This window comes from Prionailurus bengalensis, chromosome E1 (assembly GCF_016509475.1).
Source record: "Prionailurus bengalensis isolate Pbe53 chromosome E1, Fcat_Pben_1.1_paternal_pri, whole genome shotgun sequence".
Classification (NCBI taxonomy): Eukaryota; Metazoa; Chordata; class Mammalia; order Carnivora; family Felidae; genus Prionailurus; species Prionailurus bengalensis.
Window position 1 is genome coordinate 54,425,882 of NC_057347.1, and position 21,315 is coordinate 54,447,196.

At 43.7% G+C, this 21,315-nt stretch overlaps 2 protein-coding genes across 2 annotated transcripts; one reads left to right on the top strand and one right to left on the bottom strand.

Moving 5' to 3' along the window:
* Positions 1-534: 534 nt before the first annotated feature.
* Positions 535-7,299, bottom strand: LOC122485860 (CMRF35-like molecule 7). Its single transcript, XM_043585182.1, has 3 exons — positions 7,192-7,299; positions 2,545-2,877; positions 535-1,056 (listed from the first exon to the last, which is right to left on the bottom strand). The coding sequence occupies exons 1-3, from the start codon at positions 7,229-7,231 to the stop codon at positions 878-880; spliced, it is 552 nt and encodes a 183-aa protein (XP_043441117.1). The 5' UTR covers positions 7,232-7,299; the 3' UTR covers positions 535-877.
* Positions 7,300-18,000: 10,701 nt separating this feature from the next.
* On the top strand, positions 18,001-21,315 carry LOC122484691 (CMRF35-like molecule 5). Its single transcript, XM_043582650.1, has 3 exons — positions 18,001-18,040; positions 19,381-19,710; positions 21,188-21,315. Exons 1-3 carry the CDS (start codon positions 18,001-18,003, stop codon positions 21,313-21,315), a joined length of 498 nt encoding a protein of 165 aa, XP_043438585.1.

Consider the following 21,315-nt stretch of genomic DNA (forward strand, 5'->3'; position numbering starts at 1 on the left):
CTCTTACACACTCAAAGACACACACACACAGACACACATGCTGGTTACAGTCCTTACCTTTGGGTAGGGTTGTACTATAGAAGACAGAACATACTTTTCTACTTCACATTTTGTGTATTTTTAAAATTTCTCTTTCTAAAAATCCACATTAAATATAAAAATTGGCATATCTGCCCAATTTTTCACCAGCTCCCTCTTGCTGAGGAGATGCCAGTGGTCCATGAGGGAAGAGTACTTCCCTGGGTCAATGGTCACTTGGACCCACGGTCATCTCCAACCCTCCTAATCCCACACCAGCCTGTGTCTGCATTGACTTGCCTGAGTTCCTCCATGTGTATTTAGAAGCCAGAGCTGGTTCATTGAATTAAGAAGATGCAGATCACGACCCGCTGCATGAGGAGGCACAACCACCCACGTGGGTGGGCAGGTAGGTAGCTCCCTCCATAGCCACACTCCCACTTTAGGGACATGAACCACCCAGGGATAGGGACATTTTAATGAAAGGCGCAGTTTCAATACACCCACACGATGGAAGCAGAGTCACAACATTTATTGTTTACAGATCCAGGGGAGAGCCTGAGGAAGGGCAGGCCCCCATCCTGGACCAGGAACAAACAAGAGACTGAGAGCAGGAGACTGAGAGCCCCTGTGACTTACAAGGGGGTCGGGGAAGAGGTCACTGATTTTTCACAGAATGAAATCCAAGTGGTTAATTTAAAAGGTGCCCCAGAAAAAGCAAAGAAGGAACTTATGGAAGAATTCTAAGCTTGGGTCCTTCTCTGAATTTCCAGATTTCACATGTGAACAGGGATGCCATTCTGTAAAACGCCTGGGAGCAACTCAGAAACACAACAGGTCATTTTTCTCAAAAGTTATTTTACTCCCCCCATATGGTCATGGAGAATGTGTGCATTTTCTGATTGATGGATACATGGTTCTTCTTCAACTCTGATCCAGTGGTTTGAACAACGATGTTGCAGCTACTCAAATCAGCCTCTTGACACCAGGACCTCACGTAGGTCTCCCACTCTGGGCCATAGTGACATTGCATGGTCACTTGCAGAGGAAGGGAGAAGGAAGGAAATACATGAAGAAAAGAAAAACATTAATTTGAAGTAGGAAGGAAATATAAAACAGAGAAGACCAAAAAGCCAACAATTGCTTTTTTTTACAAAAACAAAACCTAGAAAGATATTCATGATAAAAGGAGAGATCTGAATAATTGATACCAGGGATGAAAAAGGGTATTCACACAATATCCTGTGCATATATAAGAAGGTAAGATAATTAGGGAATAGGATAATAAAAGGATATCTAACCAAGTTTAAGCCAATAAATTTGAAACTCAGGGTGAAATAAAAAATCTCTAGCAAAAATTATGTAATGTGCTAAAATAGGAACAAAGAGAAATAGAAAACCTGAATCATCTTACAACTATTTAAATGAATCATATTCATTATTAAAAACCTCTCCAACAGGCACCTGGCTCACTCAGTCCTTAGAAAATGCTACTCTTGATCTCAGCATTAGGAATTCAAGCCTCCTGTTGGGTGTAGAGCTTACATACAAAAAAGTAAAACACCTCTCCAAAGGGAAACTCCAGACACATAGAGCTTCAATGGAGATTTCCACTAAACATTTAAGGAAGAAATAATGTCTATCTTACACAAAAAATTCCAGGACATAGGAAAAGAGGATGCAACCCCAAATCCATTTATGAATCTAGCATAATCTTGATTTCAAAACCTGACAAGGACAGTGCAATAAGAAATATTATAGGCAAATCCACTCATGAACATAAAAGCAAAAGTCTGCAACCAAAAATCAGCAAGCTGAATCCAGGGATATATAAGCAAGATAATACATCATCACCAAGTTGGGTTTATCCCAAGAATGCAAAATTGTGTGAACATGAGAATATTAATAAGTATAATATGCCACATTAACAGACTAAAGGAGACAAATCATATGATCATCTCATAGATACGGACAAAAAGTATTTGATAGATTTAAACCGCGCTTTGACTATGGAGGCCATTCTGGACCTCAGAAATCAACTACACCACCACAACTATGCTGGGGCCCTTTCCCTCTGACATTGGCTACAGAACAGAGCGGGGGAATAGCTGCTATGAAGTCCCAGCCCCAAACTCCAGAAAGAGCAGGAACACAGGGCACCAGAGGTCCAGGAAAGCATTGGCAGGAATTGGAGTCTCTGGGTCCCATGGAAGGAGGTCCCTTTGGCCTATGGGCTGAAACTGGGACCATCACCTTGCTCGCTGTGGGCAATAGACTCAGACACTGCATTGTGCAGAGAAACACATGCCCAGAAAGGCTTGATCCAGTCCTGGAGGAGGTACTGGGAGCCATGAGAGCATCTAAGAGAAGCCCCAAGGGATCAGTCAGGTTCTAGGAGAACTCAGGACTCAACCACCCTGTGTGACAGTTCACTCTGAGTGACACTGAAGTCACTGGAGAGGAACCTCAGGGCCCAGGACAGAGCAGGCTCTAAAGACACACAGCCACACTTACACATATTCTTACCTGGGTCAATGGTCACTTTGACTTTGACCCCAAGGTCAGTTCCAGATTTCTCAATCCCACACCAATAGGTGTCTGCATCGTTCCACCTGAGCTCCTCCATGGTCACGGTGAACGTGTGCATTTTCTGATTGTCCTGGATGGACACTTGGTTACCCTTTGCTTTCTCCCCTGATCCATTGGTTTTCACAAGGATACGGCAGTTCTCCCAATTAGCTCCTCGACACCACCACTTCTTGTAGGTCTCCCACCCAGGTTCATAGCGACACTGCACGGTCAGCGAGCCCCGCACGGGGCCACTCACTGCATTTGACACTGCCATGAGGGGATATGAGCCTGAAAAACACAAGTCCACGTGCCTGTCACCACCACACCCTATTGCCTGAGGAAGAGCCACAGCCTCCTGTATCACAAATGATTCCAATAAACCCAAGTACCTGATGAGTTGAATAATAGTCAAAGAAGGAATAGACCTTCCACAAGACAGATCTTTGTCCTTCAAAACTCCAGTGGGTCAAATCCACCACAGAAATCACCTAAGAGCACAACTACAGATCTCAAAGAATCAAAAACACCCACACTGAGCAATGGCAACATCCTATAACCCACCCCTCCCCCTCCCTGTGGCCAATGTCATCTGGAGAGCAAATGACCCAAGGAAAGGCAAGACCCCAGTACACTTTGGCCCACTGCCCTCATGCAGGATGTTAGCTCTGTGGTTTCAGATCTTTTCATTTTTTGAGAGTATCCAGGAATCTGGATTTTGTGTGGACCTCTCTATGTTAAAACACTGGTGGTCACTTAAAGTCCTCCTATAAGTGAAGTCATCTGATTTTTGTCTTCCTCTGACTAATTTCACTTAGCATAATACCCTCTAGTTCCATCCACATAGTTGCAAATGGCAAGATTTCATTCTTTTTGATTGCCAAGTAATACTCCATTGTGTGTGTGTGTGTGTGTGTGTGTGTGTGTGTGTGAAGGGAAACAAAAATAATATGAAAACAGGGAGGGAAACAAAACAGAAGAGACTCATAAATAGGGAGAACAAACTGTGGATTACTGAGGGGTTGTGAGAGGGGGGATGGGCTAAATGGGTAAGGGGCACTAAGGAATCTACTCCTGAAACATCATTGCACTATATGCTAACTAATTTGGATGTAAATTTTAAAAAATAAAAAATAAAATTAAAAAAAACACTAGTGTTCAGCACATAAATAGAGCAAAGGAATTTCTGTGTCTTTAAGTATTAAGAAATTATCTTCAAAACTATGTGACAAATTCACTATTGGGGCAAATTCTTTGTTTCCTGGAAATTTTTTTCCCAAGAATATTGAATATTCAAGTTCTTTCATGGTTCTTGAGTTGGTTCTATTCTTTTGGTTTGTTTTTCCAAGAAAGTTACCTATTTCATGGAGTATGTATTAGCATAAAGTCCTGTCATTACAAGGTACTTTTCATGGGGCACCTGGGTGGCTCAGTTGGTTGAGTGTCTGAGTCTTGATTTCAGCCCAGGTTATGATCGCACAGTCATGGGACTGAGTCCTGCATCAGGCTCTGCACTAACAGAGCAGAGCCTGCTTGGAATTCTCATTCTCCTTCCCTGTCCCCTGCCCCTGATCATGCTCTCTCTCTCAAAATAAATAAATATTAAAAAAAATAAAGTCCTTTCATAATCAAAATGTTCATATCTTGGGGCACCTGGGTGTCTCAGTCAGGCTTTCGGTTTTTGCTCAGGTCATGATAAAACAGTTCCTGATATTGAGCCCTACGTTGGGCTCTGTGCTGACAGAAGAGAGTCTGCTTGAGATTCTCTCCCACTCTCTGCCCCCCCTTTCTGTCTGTCTGTCTCTCTCTGTCAAAATAAAGCAACTTTAAAAAATAATTCAAACGTTCGTATCTATTATAATGACACATTCTGACTACATGGCACTGCTTGATTTTTGTTGATTACACATGCTGCAAGATATCTTCCTTTCCGTTTCTCCTTCCCTCCTCTTTTTCTTTTGCACATTAACCCAGTTTGAGATTAGTTTGTAAGTATTACTGTTTTTATTTCCTAAGTTGCTAATTTCTCATATATATAATTTGTTCTTCTTACTTCCTCAACATTACCATTGTGCTCTTTTTCCAGTTTGCTAAGTTAAAGACAGTGATAATTTTGTTTTTTTCTAAAATGAGAAAATACTGTTTAAGGCTAAGGATTTATTTTTGTCCAATTTAAAAATTGAAGTTTATGGGGCACCTGGGTGGCTCAGTCGGTTGAGCGGCCGACTTTGGCTCAGGTCATGATCTCGCGGTCTGTGAGTTCAAGCCCCGCGTCGGGCTCTGTGCTGACAGCTTGGAGCCTGGAGCCTGTTTCAGATTCTGTGTCTCCCTCTCTCTCTGACCCTCCCCTGTTCATGCTCTGTCTCTCTCTGTCTCAAAAATAAATAAACGTTAAAAAAATTTTTTTAAATAAAAAATAAAATAAATAAAAATAAAAAGTGAAGTATAATTCACATATCATAAATTTTAAAGTGGTTTTCAGATATTCATGAAGTTGTGCAACATCACCTCTAATTCCAGAACATTTGTGTCACCTCAGAAAGAAATCCTACACCCAATCTCTCCTCACTTCCCTCTTGCCTGAAGCTTTTGAAATCACTAATCTACATTCTGTCTATAACTTTCTCCCTTCTGGATATTTCATATGAATGGAATCTTACAATTAATGGCCTTTTTTTCTAACTTCATTCATTTAACATAATAATTGTTCAGGTTTATCCACCAAGTAGGGTATGTGGGCACTTCAGTCCTTGGTAGGGATTGACCACATTTAGTTTCTCATTCATCAGTTGACGATATACGGGTTGTTTTCACCTTTTGGCCAAGTGAATAATCTTGCTGTGAGCAGTTATGTCTTCGTCTTTGCACTGACTCATGAGAAGGGAAGCTGATACTGTGCTCACAGCCAGAAGTTCCAGAATGGGTTTGTTCAAGAGCCCATAAGAAGCTGCTACGATTCTGAGAAGTCTCTGAGAAACTCCCACCAATGATCTCAGTCTCCACCAACAGAGTGAGGGTTCCCAAGAGCTTGACAAGAAGTCACTCTGAATCTCTCACCCACCCATGGGCCCTTCAGCTGCCTCCAGAGTGTAAGGCTGCTTTCCCACCTTCCAAATCTCTGGCAAGTACTTCCATTGACAAACTCCAACCCACAGAAGGAAGGTGATTGGGGGAGACAGGATTCCAGGATTTTGCTTAGTGAAGTGGAAGAAGGCTTAGATGGGTTGGTAGTGATGTCAGTGTGACAACAGATGAGTTAGGTTTGCTTGCCCCTTGATCAATTCTGTCTCTATGTTGTCAAAGACTAATGTTTGTGTTGCCCCAGAATTCATATGTTGAAGTCCTAACCTCCCCTGTGATGTTGTTTAAAGATGATGCCTTTCTTTCTCTCTGTCTCTGTCTCTGTCTCTCTCTCTTTCTCTCCTTGCTTATGCACAAAAAGGAGGTCACCATGAGAATGTGGTGCCTGAAAACGAGGAGAGCTTTTATCACAAACTGAATCAGCCCGCACCTTGGTCTTTGACTCCCCAGCCTTCAGAATGTGAGAAAATAAATTTCTATAGTTTAAACCACACAGTCTGTGGTATGTTGCTATTATGACTAATATATATTTGTAACCCTTTTATCCCCACATGAACTTCCACATTAAGAACATAATAATATGCAAGTTTTCCCAAAATTGTCTGCCTGGAGATCTCCCTATCAGAGTTTTTCTCTTCCACACATATGATGACGAAGTCAATGGATGAATAAATGAGGTTATTTTATTGCCCCTGATAACCTCCTTCCCAGAAGAAACACTATCTGCATCCAGCCCCAAACCCTGTGGTTCTTTCCAATGACAGGGAGCAGAGCTGGGGCAGCCAAATGGTCCGATAGTAGTTCCTATCCCTTCTGAGCATCAAGCACTAGCTACCTCCAAGGATGTAACATCCAGTCCACAAATAAACTCCTTCTAATCCCTGGTCTTCCTTCCCCAGTGACACCACTCAAAGTATCTCAGTTGTTGCGCTGGAAGACAGGTCTTTGCATCATCCAGAGCAGAGACTCAGGCTGACTGATACGTGGGGATGAGCAACTCTCCAGAGATCCTGTAACACCCAGGTTTTGCTGGCGTCTTGCTACCTATACTCTAGCTCTTCAGAAGAGAGGTTTCCTGCTTGAGGGACAAATCAAGACCAATTGTGCATACTTTCAAATGATCCAGATGTCTGAACCCCACCTTGACTGAGTGGGTCTCAGCTGGAGGTTGGACTCCTTAAATATTCCTCAGGAATTCATGCATTTAACTACCATCTATCCATTGTCCATCCATCCATCCATCCATCCATCCATTCATGTATCTGTCATCTGTCTATTGATTTATCTGCCTGGGACAACAAACAGTGCCCTAGAAAACAGGCATAGTTTGTGTTATTTATTTTTATTTTCCTTCCCCAACACCTAACTTAGTACCTGTCTGGTAACAAAGCTTTTAAAATACTTTTTAAATGAATGAGTGTCTGGATCAATGAAAGGCTCTGTGATTTCCATGTGGGACAGATGCTGTCATCGTTCTGCCCCGATCCTTAAGGTGCTCAGTCTTGAAGGCCCCACGCTACTCACCTTGGACGATGGGAAGGAACAGAACCAGGAACAGCCACATGTCCTGCCTGCCTGGGTTGTCTCTCTGATGCTCAGCTAATACCAGTTGCCCTCTGGGGACTTGAACTGAACTCAGAGGCAAAGTGCTTGCTTTTCTCTAAATCATTTTTTTTTTTAGTTTCTCTCACCTACTTCCCTTATTTTTTTTTCTTCACTGACTTCCTAATTTCATTCATTAGAAGAAAAGTAGTGCCGTCCTTTGGGAGCCTATGGCTGATGTTATCATGTGTCTTCAATGATTTGGGGAAGCAAAGCATCCCACTGGCCAGGGTGCTACTTGCAATTGTGTGTGGGGAGCCAGCTGCCAGCAAACCAGGTGACCCAGTGCAGCAGGACAGGGACACAGAACCTCAGAGTCGGGTCCAAGGGAGGGATGGGCACATGTTGGGTTTGCACCTGAGGAAGAATCAGTGCTCAGGGCTCACACCCAGCCTCGCTGGACATACAGCCCCATCCCGGACCCCCTTCCAGGCAGCCCATGTCAGTGCACACCAGACCACCTCTCCTACCCTGGGCCCTGGTGCAGCCCAGATCCTGAACCACTGCCCCTCCATCTCAGGCTTCTTGATGAGGTCTTGAGTCCTTCTGAGGCAGAGGTGCCATGGGGCGATTATAAGGAAGGAGAAGTCGCCTTTTCCCGTCAGTCTCATTGTACCCTAGATGCTTCCTCTGTCAACCCTTGGCAGATTTCCCCTGGGTGTGGGCTGTTGGCCACTTCCCAGCTCCAAACTGCTTATGTTAATGATTCCTAAGTGACTTTCACACAGGTGTCCACTTTCCCTTCAGGTGTCCCCTCCTGACGGTCCCCTGTTCCCTTTCCCTCTCCTCTCTGAATCAATTCTTTTGTCTCCTTTTTCCATCTATGTTTACCATGTTCGTGAGTTTGGTTGTACTTTTTGAGGGTGGGGTTGTTGTGTTTTGTGCTTTTATTTGCTCTTCTAATCTTTAGATGAAATATTTAGTTTGGGAATCACATTATTTTGAAATCATTACTTATTTTGGGAGAGAGATAGATGCTTAACTAACTGAGCCATGCATAGGCCCAAGGAATTATATTATTATTTCAAAAGCTCCTAGTCTGTTCTCTGTTTGCAGATGTTTTAGAAAACTGTCCTCATTTGTGGTCATGTTTTGGTTTGGCTGGTCTTGTTTGGTCCTTCTCTTTCATATCACATGTTTGACTCAAATGTCTGATCATTGTTGGTTATCTGATTGTAACTGAGGTTGAGCCAAAACATAGCCTACTGGGGCTCTGAGCATGTGGGTGCAAAACACCGTGTGAAATAGGTGTGTCGTATTGTGCCTAATTATTTACCCTTCCTTCCCTTCTTGACCTACAGGCTATGCTTTCCCACAAGCCGCCAAGGAGTATTCTAAATACCACAGTGAAGAGGCTTAAAGGAGGCCTCCAGCATCCTCTTTAGTTCCCTTGGTTTCCACATATATTTTATTAAGTTAAAGAGCCTCCTGGGAGCTGGAAATGTTTCTCTCTTGATTTAGGAACTGGTTCCATGGAGTGTTTATTTCTGCAGATGTATTGAACTGTGCACTTCTGATGCGTGTGCTTCCTATGTGTATTTTATACTCCAATAAAAAGGTTTTAAATTTTACCATGGAAATCTTTCCAAGCCACCACATATGTGCTTATCAACCCTTTAAATAGTAGCCTTAATGTTTCATTGTGTGACGGTAGCATAATTAACTATTCCTGTATGGATGACGGTTGACCCTGTTTCTAGCTTTTTACTCTTGCAAACCTATGCTGCAGGCTTCTAGTTCAGGTAAGATGAGGTCAACACACTCCAAAGACCTCCCCCCGCCGCCCCGACTACAGCTGAGAACTCAGGCAGAATACATGGACCTGCTATCTGAGTATTTTGCAAACTGAACCCTAGTAAGAGATTGGGGAAGGAAACTGGACCAATCCAGCTGTGTGTTTTCTGGTTATGGTTCCTTCTATAGCCTCCCGCCTGGGTGTGAACCCTGCAGCCCACATCCTGAAAGTGCACTCTCAGCAGGGATCTTAAGTGCTCCAGAAGAGGGGGAAAGGGAAGCCCTAGTGGGAGATGGGGTCAGATGCCCAGAGTGTTCTTGGTGTTTGTGTTTTCTTTCCCTCCCACCAGGTCCCCAGCAAGCCACAGGACAGAAGCTGCAACTCCATCTGAAGCCGCTGGGGGCCAACAGTTGGAACTCTGAAGGAGAAGAGTCCTCCCAGCCCAGAAGAGCTAGGGTCCCAAGACCTGGGGTTAGAAATACCAGTGCATCTTCTCCCTCTTTGTTCTCCTGCTTGCACCTAAAAGCAAACCCAATGACAGGAAATACAAAGCAGATTGGGGAGAAAAAAGCGTCCACTCTCCAAGCTTCCCAACAAAAGGACCAGGAAGGGAAGGGGTGGAGGCTCTGAAAGCTGGGCGGGGAATTGGGGGATGGAGAAGAGGAAGCAGCTGAAAAAAGGGATCTTAGGCCTACCAGGCTCGCGCCCCAGCTGTGTGCGCTCCTGATCAGACGCTGGAGAAATACTCCACGTTGAAACTTGGTAAAGACCTCCACCGGAGGGCGCCCAAGTGGCACATCTGAGGAGCACCTGCCAGGCTCCAGAGAGCTCCACCAGAGGACACGGAACCGCAGTCCACAGAAGCCACATCACCACTTGAGGCCCTAGCCTCACCAGCTGGACTGCCTGCCAAGAATGAAACCAAAGTCAGAGTTAAAGACCTTTCCAGCGAGGTGATTACCATTGTTTTGCAGTTCGTGGTGGTTAGTTCTGTGAAATGATGCATGCGTTAAACACATAGAACCAAACACCATCACAAAGTTGTACTGTATTTAAGCTTTGAGAAGTAGTAAAAACAACAAGAAAAAAGTTTGAAACAGTGCACTTTGTGTATATGTGGTTTATTTATCCCAATTACACCTCAATCAAACTTGAGAAAAAAGGGAGGGAGGGAAAAGTTTGAGGGGAGGCCAATATTCCTGCCCACTATCCCTTCATAGTTCTCAGTTCTAGGCAGAAGCCCCAGGGTTTATTGGGACCCCACCCCAGGAGAAGGCGCGGCTATCACACGCCAACACAAACAGAGGCAAAAGGGCTGTGGGCAGGCTGTCCCAAGATGGGCCACTTTGGCAAGAAGATTATTTTGAACTAAAGGCAGTCAAGACCCTGTGGGCTCCAGAGAAACCTTTGACCCTCCCTTAATTACATACAAGAATCTCAATTGGAGGGTCTTTACAGATAAGGGTTATTACGAGGGATAAATGTTATCTGAGTAGCCCAGTTGCATGGCAGGGCAAACATTTGTTTACACACATTTACTGGTTTTCATCTTCCTGCGAGTTGCTTTTTTTCCCCTTTGAGTTCCCAGACCACTACCCCCTTTTCCTTAATTCAAATTGACATTTATACCCTTTATGCCTGACTGCCATGTCAGTGTGGGTTCTCCACATACATACTATTAAATTTTAATTTCTCCTATTAATCTATCTCATATGAATTTGATTCTTAGCCCAGCTAGAAGGACCTTGAAGGACCCAGGAACTCTTTCTCCCTGAGAAGGGGATGGGACATTCTTGCTCCCCAACAGTTGGTGTAGTCGGCAGGACTAGCTGGACACCGCTCACTGAGACTCTGCCACAGCTGAGATGCCCCCAGGACATATGACATATAGCCAGCAGAAGGTAAGATTTCTTACCATGCCAGGCTCTTGGAATGGCTATTTGCTGAGGCCAAGGAAATAGCATGATGAGAGTCCCTATCTCTCTCAATTTTGATGAGCAGGAGACAATATTCGTGGACCTAGTTCCTTGGGCTTAGTGGCTTTGTGGTTCAACCAGTTCAATTTGGCTGAGTGTCCTTTCATTACTGATCCATTTCATCCCAGAAATGCTCTTTGTTTTCCTCTGTCTATATGATTTCTGATGTTTGTCATCTGTTGCTAAGGGACATCTTGGAAGCCAGAGCTGCAAAATTGGTGGACACAAGTCGAGCACTTAAAAGCTGTTTGAGCTCTTGTCACCTGAAGATGATTCCCATGATAGGATGAGCTGACCATGGAATGGTCATGGAATAGACTGACACTAGGTCACCCACCAGCCTCAAGAAAGCTCCATGCGAGCAGGTACACTGTAAACAACACACAGTCCCCAACCCCATGACACATCCCTCCTAGGTGTTATTGTGGCTCCCACAGAACCAAGGCTTTGATAAAGCTGTTAGATTTATTCTTTTTTTTAGTTTTATTTCCTAAGAATTTGACTTTATGACCAGTGAGAGTTTTTCCCTTTGGTCTCCACCATCTGGAGGGTGGACTTACTGGGGGTACACCTTGGTGGTGAAATAGACTGGGAATCCAAGTCTCTTTCACTCTGTCATGTTGTGCCAGCTCTCAGGGGTGTTTGTCCTGAGAGGTTCCAGACATTGGAAACCCTTGTATCTCAACCCTCATTGCTTGTCAGTGTTGGAAAGTATGATTCCAGAAGTACTGATATGATGTCACTCATTAGTGGGTCTGTGACCGGAGGTGTCTCACATTTCCGTGGGAGACTAGAGACATCATTTCCACAATACCACCTTACCACCTGTGCACTTGTTTTCTTAGTCCAATGTCAGGAGTAAACTTTTGGATCATGGAAGCTGCATCACCTCTGCCCTCTCTGGTCACCTCTTGTGACCTGAGTTAAGTCACAAAAAGTTTTACTGGTTTGAGTTGCTAGTGATATGATACCCGTCAACAGCCAGAGGATGGATCCTTTAAATATTTTTAAATAGATATATTTCATAAAGAGCTCTCAATTATCTTATTAGCATAATGGCTAGGCTTAAGGACTCCCTTTGCAAAATGGAAGAAGGTCGAATTTAAGACAAAAATAAGTTTCCACGTCCAGTGTAAATCCCCCTTTGTTTCTTCCTTTCTTTACGTTTCATTGACTTTTTCACTGGCATTATAGTTGTTTTGTAGTTGTATACGTTACTCAGTGTTCATCACATAAATGGACTCTTAAACTTCTTCCCCTGTTTCAACGAATCCCCACCAACCTCCGTCCGGGGAACCATCCCTTTGTTCTCTACAGGTGTGAGCCTATTTTCTGGTTTGTCTCCCTTTTTTTGCTGTAGTTGTTCATTTATTTTGTTTTGTCTTCTTAAACTCTGGCCACATATGCCTAGTTTAACCTCCCTTTGCCTACAAGATTTACAGAGATCACTCTGGCTTGATCCTAGGTCCAATGTATCCAGGATGCTCCTATAAATGCTAAAAGCAAGAACGTGAATTTAGCAAAAGCACCTGACACTGGCAATAAGGCTCATTTTGCTCCCACCTTCCAGGACTCTGTAACCAGGCTCTGCCAGACTAAGGAATTCTTATACAATGTGTTTGCAGGTGTATCCTAGACCTCTCACCACCACAAAAAAATTCATGTCCCCTGGACAGCAGCAGAGTTTTTAAATTATAAAGACCTTACCTCTAGTTTCAGAAGCTCTTGCCAAATTTAGAGATTTACAAAGATTATTTGACTACATATGCAACCTTACCTTCACAGACGAAACAAAAGACCAAAATTTCTTCTAAGCCCTCCTACAAATGACCAGTTGAAGGCCAATATTTAGGGGCTTATAGAAGCCAAACTTACATTTTGTATCTAGAAAAAAGGGTTTTTGTTAAAATGCTTTATATAGACTTTACAAAGGCATTAAACTATTGGTTTCCATTTTAGTTAAAAGTCTCTCTGATGTAAAGAAGCAATTTTTGTTTAAAAGATGGGGCAATAGTTGATATTCAGGCTATAATCCAGGTCTTCAGGAATTAGGAACAACGGTTCTTATTTTGCAAACCTCTACAAAACCAGAACCACAACTCCAGAGACCAGTAGAAGCCCACTTAGCTCTATTGATCTCCAAACCTTGCCTGTTCCTCTTAAAATGTTTGTGAATATTAGAAAAGTTCAGGACATTGGAAGAAAACATTTTTGTTCTTTAAAAAAAAAAGGTGAATTTTAAATAGCAATTACCCTGAAAACCTTAGAAAAAAAATTGTTTATATTCTTTCCATGTCCCTTAAAACTAAATCTTACCACGTCTTTGAAATGTAAACACAGCCCACGATCTCCTGAGAATGAAGAACAAGAAAAAATAAAGAGGGAAAGAGGCCTTTTTAAAATACAAACCATTGGCAGAACTCATGTGCCCAAACTCCAGCCCTCTGAGGACAGGCAGAGAAGATCCAAGGATTCCCCCCTGGAGAAAAGTGAGACCCTTCCTCTGTGCTTTTGTGATATAAATTCTCTACCCACCCCCCATCTTCACTAAGACCTAAGGGCCTTTTTACAACATGTAAACTCTAGGGGAAAGCTTTTTGTTAAAACAAATAAATAAACAAAACAATAGAGGGAAGTATTTAAAAATTGGACCTGTCATGTCCTCTCCACAAATAGTAGTACAAACAAAATTAAGATTTTGTTTGTGTCTTGTCTGTGTATTGTGTGCGTGTGTGTGTGTGTGTCCATGTATGTTGTACATGCGAGATATTTTCCCTATCTCTGGGCAGTACTGCTAAAACTAATTTGCAAAAGAGCTCTATTGAGTTAGTTTGAAGGCAAGTACTCATAAGGACTGGGCATTCTAAAACTCAGAAAGGTAAAAACTCACCCAAACGTGTTTCAAGCTCACACGATCTGGGAACATATTCAGTAGTAAAGCGAATTTAAGGTTGCTGGTTTACTTACAAGGGGTATGGCTGAAGAGTTACCAGCTTTAAATAGAAAACTTTTATTCTGCTTGCATTTACTAAAAACCAAATAAGGTCACAGTATCACTGTTGCACTTGACCAGGAAAAAAAGAAACCTTAGAATAATTGTTAATTTTACCTAATGCCTCATGAAGTTTTGAGGGTAGTCTGAGTATAATTAGAACAAGTTAAAAACAAGTAAATTAAACTGATGTAACTACGATAAAATAATAAGCAGAGATTTATCTGGTTTTGTCTTATTATAGAGACACTAAAGATACATTTGGGCCTGTTAGTAAACAGATTTCATGCTTGTATTATGATGGTATTATGAAAAAAGCACATGTTTCTAAAAATTCCAAAATATATTCATTAATTTGCAAATCTAAAGAATTCTGGTGTAACAGAGTTCAAAGTTGCTTACTTCTTAGTTTTTACTGAAAATTAGGGTTTCTAGCATTAAGAATTCTAATAAATGTAATTAAGACTACTGGAAATAACAAGGGAAACTCCATATATGAAGAAAATAACACATTTGGTTTTGGTAAAAGAAAATATGAAGAATAAAAAGACATATTTGTTGAGGGAACAGAAATTAATTCTGTCCTAAAGTGAAACCATTTATTTCAAGAGGAAACATTTAAGACAAAAATTGAAGGTAAAAAAGAAAGTTCCGACAGTTTATGAAGAAAGAATATTTGGAAAGAAATGTTATGTGTGACCAATCAGGCTAAGATTATGATAAATTCAAAGAAATAAATGAGTTTTAACATCAAAAGTGCACTGGTGCAAGTTTTTGTTTCATCTTTATAAAAAGTACAACGTTGGCTTGAACTAATGGTCTGCTCTCCATAAGAAATCGTAAGCGAAACTTTATCTTTTTAAATTATCTGCCTGAAGCCCATGATTCTGGCAACCAAAATAATTTCCTATATTTATCACATCTTGGATACCTAAGAAAACCGAGTGAGTCCGAATATCCAAGGAGTTACATTTTGCTCTCACAGCTATGTAACCTTCTATATTTGCCTTGAATATCTCCTATTGCCACGTTAGTTGAAAGGATAATTAAATATTGTTTCTTAATCATTTGTTATCCTATTCAAACATTCAAACCTTTTCAAATTTCTTGACATTTGAACATTTCAGAGATTTTTGTGAGCAATTAAACTAATGAGGCTACTTGGTACATTTACTTCCATGGGAAGCATTGCCAAATAAGTGATATGAAACCCTCTTAGATTATGTTTATATAGATATGTTATTAAAATACATGTTCTAAAAGTTATATGAAACTCCTACAAATCTGAGGTCCTGGTATGATATTATCTGGAAGTGTTGTGTGTCACAGATCCAGATTTCCGTGTAGGCTGCAGTGACAGGAGCTCCAAGCAGATCTAGAAGAAGGCACATTTTTAAGTCTTTCCTTATTTACAGACAGTTGTATGTGTATTAGATGCCTCATTACACTAGCAAATGTGCTTCATTTTCAAGGAGATTCAGGGAAAAACTGTGAGCACAGGTTTCTAATACCTCAAGACCCTAAATCTGAATGAAGTAAAAATTTCCAGAACGAGTGAAAAAACTGGATTCAAGCAGAACCAAAATTAATAACATGACTCTGAAAGACTGAGAAAGATGATTACACTCTTTATGACTTTTTGAAATATTGCTACTTTTCACAAAATGTTTTAATTGGGCAGATTTAGGGAAACTTTGTCTCTTCAGCTGACTGACTACAACATTTTGATAAAATATACCTTTGTGAACAAATTCGAGTATTTATCTTTTCTCCTTACCTGAACCGTCGAGAATCAGAAACTCTCAGGGAATATTTTCTTTTTTTATGGAAACTGTTTATTTGCTTCAGTTCAATAAGAATCTGTTCTACCTATGACAGGACACAATGGGAAACACTGCGTATATTACCATGCTGGGACTGGAAAGTCATATTTGGGAATGACGTGCTCAGATGTGACCTGACAGCCTTAAAGAACTCAGGGTGATTTCATGGAGCCAATAAAGCCCCTTGGAAATACCAGACTGAGAGCTTGCTTACAGAGTTCCCAGCAGCCTTACCAGGTGAGTAAAGAAGGTCACTTCCTCACAGGTGCAGGAACCTCGGGATGTTTGGGGGGCCTGGAGAAGAGAGGAATTCACCCAAATCTATACATATTACAGGCAAAGTCTGATCGCAAGTAATTGGCTTGGCTCCTGGCCTCAAGAGGCTGTTAAACTTCATCTGGAGACTTTTTATGAAAACTTCTAGCAAACCAGGTTGAAAGAGTCAACTGCAATTCTTGTACTTATGGAAATAGTCAGGCCAAGTTTTATGGGAAAAGACTTATTTTGCAAACAAATTACTATTAATTTCATTATCTTTGGTCAAAGAAGTGATTATAGAGAGAAAATATGTTTCAATAACACATCTTTGTACATTTTAGATTTTATTACTATTCATTATATAACGGATTAGGTCCTGATTTCTTCTAGTGTCTTCCACCACCAGCTACAACGTTCCAAATAGACATTCTGAGGTGTCTCCCACCTCTCTGACTTGGAATCCTTTGAGAACTAAAATTGCCCTTCTCCTGAGGTTCTGCTAAATGTAAACCACTTACCTAAACCTGGAGAAATCCACAAGAACTCATAACCTACACAATCTTTGTGCCTATCGCTCAGCAGGCCAAGCAGAGATCACTAGAGACATTTGAACTACAAACCCAGGGGACCTGTCTGACTGCACAGCCTGCCCTTACTCTATCTGAGATGCTTCGAGTCCAACATCTAGAAGTCTGCTCCACTGGCTGCCCTCACAACTCAGAAACTGGCTTAACGTTTGATCCAGTCATGAACCATTGGGTTCCTCGTTTCCATAGAAAAGCCTCTTGTTTCTTACCTGATTACTTGGACCACAGGCCTAACGTTGTGAATCCACCCGCATCACTGCCTTCTGGAATGAGTTTGCCTAAACTGACCTATCATCCGGATGAATAGACCAGTTCAGTTGGAAGAAACACGTACCAGCTGAACTGTTAATGTGTGCAACTGCAGAGAAGCTTACATTTAAATTTGATCTGAGTAACCCATCTCTCTGGCAGGACTGACATTTGTGCACCAAACATTTACTGGTTCCTTCCCTTTGAAATCTCAGACCCCTATCCCCTTCTGCTTAATTCGGGATGACATTTGTATCTCTTTTTCCTGACTGCCATGTCTGTGTGGACTCCCTGCACATATGCTATTAGATTTGATTTTCTCTTGTTAATCTGTCTCATGTCAGTTTGAGTCTTAGTCCAGCCAGAAGGACCTTGAAAGGGGCAGGGATTCTTGCTCCCCTTCCCTCCTGGGGCTGGCCCGCCATGCCTTCTCCTACTCCTCTGGCAAAGCCCTGTACTGCTCCACCTCCAAGCCCCCCACCCCTGCAAGACCTTCTGAGGGTGGCAGGTGGCAGGTGGCAGGGAGAAGACCCCATGGCCTTTGTCTACGGAAGACTAGAGTGGTGGAGGCAGGTGGAGAAGGAGCCTTGGGCCCAGGGACCAGGTGTTGGGACAGATTGACTTTAGGGATGAAGATGACAAGAAATGGCATTTGGAGCACATCTGAGCTGCTAACAAGGTGGACAGTTCTACAAGGCTCCAACAGCCATTAAAGTGGAGAACTGGGCTGGAAGATGGGGGGGGCAGGAAGTAGGTGCGCACAGACTGGAGGTGGTGCTAGAGTGGGGGGTGGGGGGAACAAGCAGGGACCCTCCCTGAAAAGCAGATCATCAGAGTCAGACTGTAGGGGATGCTGAGTTGAGGGGCCAGAGCAAGGAGTGGGGACACCTCATCACGTCAGCCATAAGCTCCGAACCATTGCCGCTGCTTTGTACCAAATTAATGAAATTAGGAAGTAACTGAAGAAAAAATTGAGGGGAAGTAGATGAGGTAAACTATAAAAGAACAATTTAGAAGAAAGAGAAGGTAGGTTGCCTCTATTCTCAGTTCAGTCCCTGGAGGGTAGCTGACATTTGCTGAGCACCAGGGAGACAAGCCAAGCAGGCAGGACATGTGGCTGCTCCCGGTTCTGTTCCTTCTCGTCGTCCAAGGTGAGTGAGGTGGGGGTTTCAGGACGGCACACCTGCAGGGCTGGGGCAGGACATGGACGGGTCTGTCCTGGGGGAAATGGCGGGGACTTCATTCAGCCAGATGCTTATTTATTTATTTATTTAAAAACATTTGTTTTAAGTACTGTTACCTGATAAGTACTAAGTTAGGTGTTGGACAAGGAAATAGAATAAATAATACAAACAGTGTCTGTGTCTAGGACAGTTTGTCAACCCTGGCAGAGAGAAGGATAGACAGATGATGGATGGATGGATGGTGGATGCATGGATAAATAGATAGAGGGCACGGAGAGGCATACACGCACACATATATACACTCATACATAAATGCATGAATTCCTGAGGAAGTTTTAAAGAGCACAGATACTCAGTCTCCAGCTAAGACCCATTCAGCCAAGGTGGGGTTCAGACATCTGGATCATTTAAAAGCCTGCACAACTAGTCTTAACTTGTAGCTTGAGCCGGGAACCTCTCTTCTGAAGAGCTCAGACAACAGGGAGGAAGACAGGCAGCAAAACCAGGGTGACAGGCTCTCTGGAGAGTTGCTCGTCCCCACACATCAGCCTGCCTGGGTCTCTGCTCTGGATGATCCAAAGACCAGATGCAATCCAATGTCCTAGACAAAACACCCGAGATGGGGGCAAAGTGCCCTGGAGGCACCAGAGTGACCAAGTTGTTACAGAACCGGGGAAACCAGAGAAGAGACACTGTTGGAGCTGAGACTTGAAGGATGAATTAAGGGTTTTTTCCCTCAAACGGAGAATAAAGCATATTCCTGGTAGAGGGAACAACTTGTACAAAGGTATGAAAACACAGAAGAGCACGATATGTAGGTAAAAATACAAGCAATCACGTGTCCGAGAGTGAGTGTGTTTGGTGTGTGTGTGTGTGTGTGTGTGTGTGTGTGTTTAGTTCACGTAAGTTTGGAGGCTGAGGGTTTGTAGGTGTGTGGGGTTAGATTGTCAGGGGCTGGGATGAGGAAGGGACCACGCTGTCTCACCAGTCTGGGATTCAGAAATATACCTGTGGCTGCAGTGTGCCCTCTGTGCTGCCAGGAAAAGGTGCTGCTTGAGGGCAGGCAGGGGAGGGTGGTCAGTAGGATGCAGTGAGCAGATGCCCCTGTTTTGGGCAGTTAGAAGACCCAAGGAGGGTTCACAAGATGGGTGACAGCAAAAGAAATCCTGCGGGGGATGAAGGGACAGGTGGGATGTGGCGATTAGACAGAGGGCAGAGGCTCCTGGTTGGTCTCAGTGCAGGGTCAGAAGCCCGAGCAGCACCCGGGTCAACCCTGGGCTCAAGGATGTTGGGTTTCTGTTTTCTAGGCCACTTCTCCACCTGCCAAGAGAGTATGGTGAGAGGCACAGCAGTTGGTACATTGACCGTGTCCTGTAAGTATAGCCCAGGATGGGAATTCTACAAGAAATGGTTGTGTCGTGGGAAGAACTGGAGTTCCTGCAAAATCCTTGTTAAAACCACCGGGTCAGAGCAACTGGTGAAGAAGGGCCGAGTGTCCATCCAGGACAATCACAGCCGACACATGTTCACCATGACCTTGGAGGATCTCTGGTATGACGACGCAGATACCTACTGGTGTGGGATTGAGCGAACCGACGATGACCTGGGGTACAAATTTTCCCTGATTGTCGACCCAGGTAGGCACTACCCTCCTGTGTTCTGGGCCGCTGGGACCCACCCCCAGAGGAGTCAGGACTGTTTCTCTGTCTTCCCCTGATGGATGGAGAGGAGTCTGGAATCTTGCCTGAGACCACACATGTGCATGTACTTGTGTGAGCGGGTATGTGCATGTGAGAGCATGGATGGGGGGCACTAAGATTCTGGAAAGGACTGGAAGAAAGAGTGAGCCCCCACAATGCCGCATGAGTCCATCTGGTCTCCCCAGAGGGTTAGAGAAGGACACACTCGGTCAGGACAGGCTTGTCCAGGGGAGGCAGCTCCTTTTTTCCCGGTCATGTTCACCCTCAGCACATCCCAGCCTGTGTGGGGTGATGTCAGGCCTGCATGGAGGAGTGGGGTGCCATAAGGACATGATGGTGATGGTCTCAGCTATAGGTCAAGACACCCTTTCCCTGCCTCCTCCTTCTTCTTCCTCCCCCCCCCTGGCAACATCAGCACAAAGGAGCAGGTGAGAAACTATGAACCCATTTTTAGGAGAAGGAAAGACAGATTCCACTGTGGCGCAGGCACCTTCCCTTCTGGCTGCCTCTATCCTTGGAGGGGACCCTGGGCTCCCCTGAAGCTGCCCAGAAGTACTAAGTCCTCCTAAGAGAAGAAGCTGGAAAGAGAGTCAGGCTATAGCCCCCACCCAACAGCTCCATGTCTGGACCCCTGCGTCTTGTCTCCAACACACAGACACACAGACACTAGGTAGGTAATGCACCTGCTACTCAACACTCCATTTCTAGAGCAGACAAAAGTCTCTTCAAACTTAGAATATGCAAATGTGTGCAAATGTGTGCAGTGGGAAGGATGCTGGTCTTAGAATGTTCTAGAAATTAACTGAAAAGGACATCAAATGTGGTAGATGTGTGCAAGAGTAGAGGAGGAGTTGGTGCAAGAGAATTGGAGTCTGGACCCTTAACCCAGATGACCTTCCCTTGGCAGACCTGGAGAAGTAAGAAAGCAAGCCCCAGGTAGGCAGAAAGGGCCCCAAGGGGAAGCAGAAGCTGCAGGCACTTGGCAGCCCCAGAATACAGGGAACCCTGGACTTGCCAGCTCGTGGGTCACATCGCTTCAAGGGTAGGTGGCACAGAGCCTGCTTCAGGCAAGCCTGAACACAGAAACGAGTTGGCCTGGCTGATTTAAGGCCTCAGGGATTGGGAACATGGTTCTGACATACTGAGCTGTGTCTAATAGGACACCGAGATGAAACTGAATGTGAATTCCTACATAACCAGTAACCCTAAATCCCTCACAAGGTAGTAAACTGGTATTTATCCGCAAATAAGAAATCGTATGTTTTGAATAAGAAAGCAAAAAGATGCCAGAGAAAGCCAACATGGCTGAGCAGTGGCACTAAGACAGAAAGGTTCTGCACCCCTGGGGGTGGGGTGTGGAGACCATGGGAGCCAACTGTGACACTCACAACCATGCTCTGCTCTGTGTGTTTAGCCCCTGATCCAACAGACTCTCCCAAGCCTGTAGCAAGAACACCAGCCAGTCGAGCTTCCTCTCGTCCATTTCCCCAGGGCATCAACAGCAGCCAGCCTATTGTTCTGATCAACCCCCACAGCAGGTGA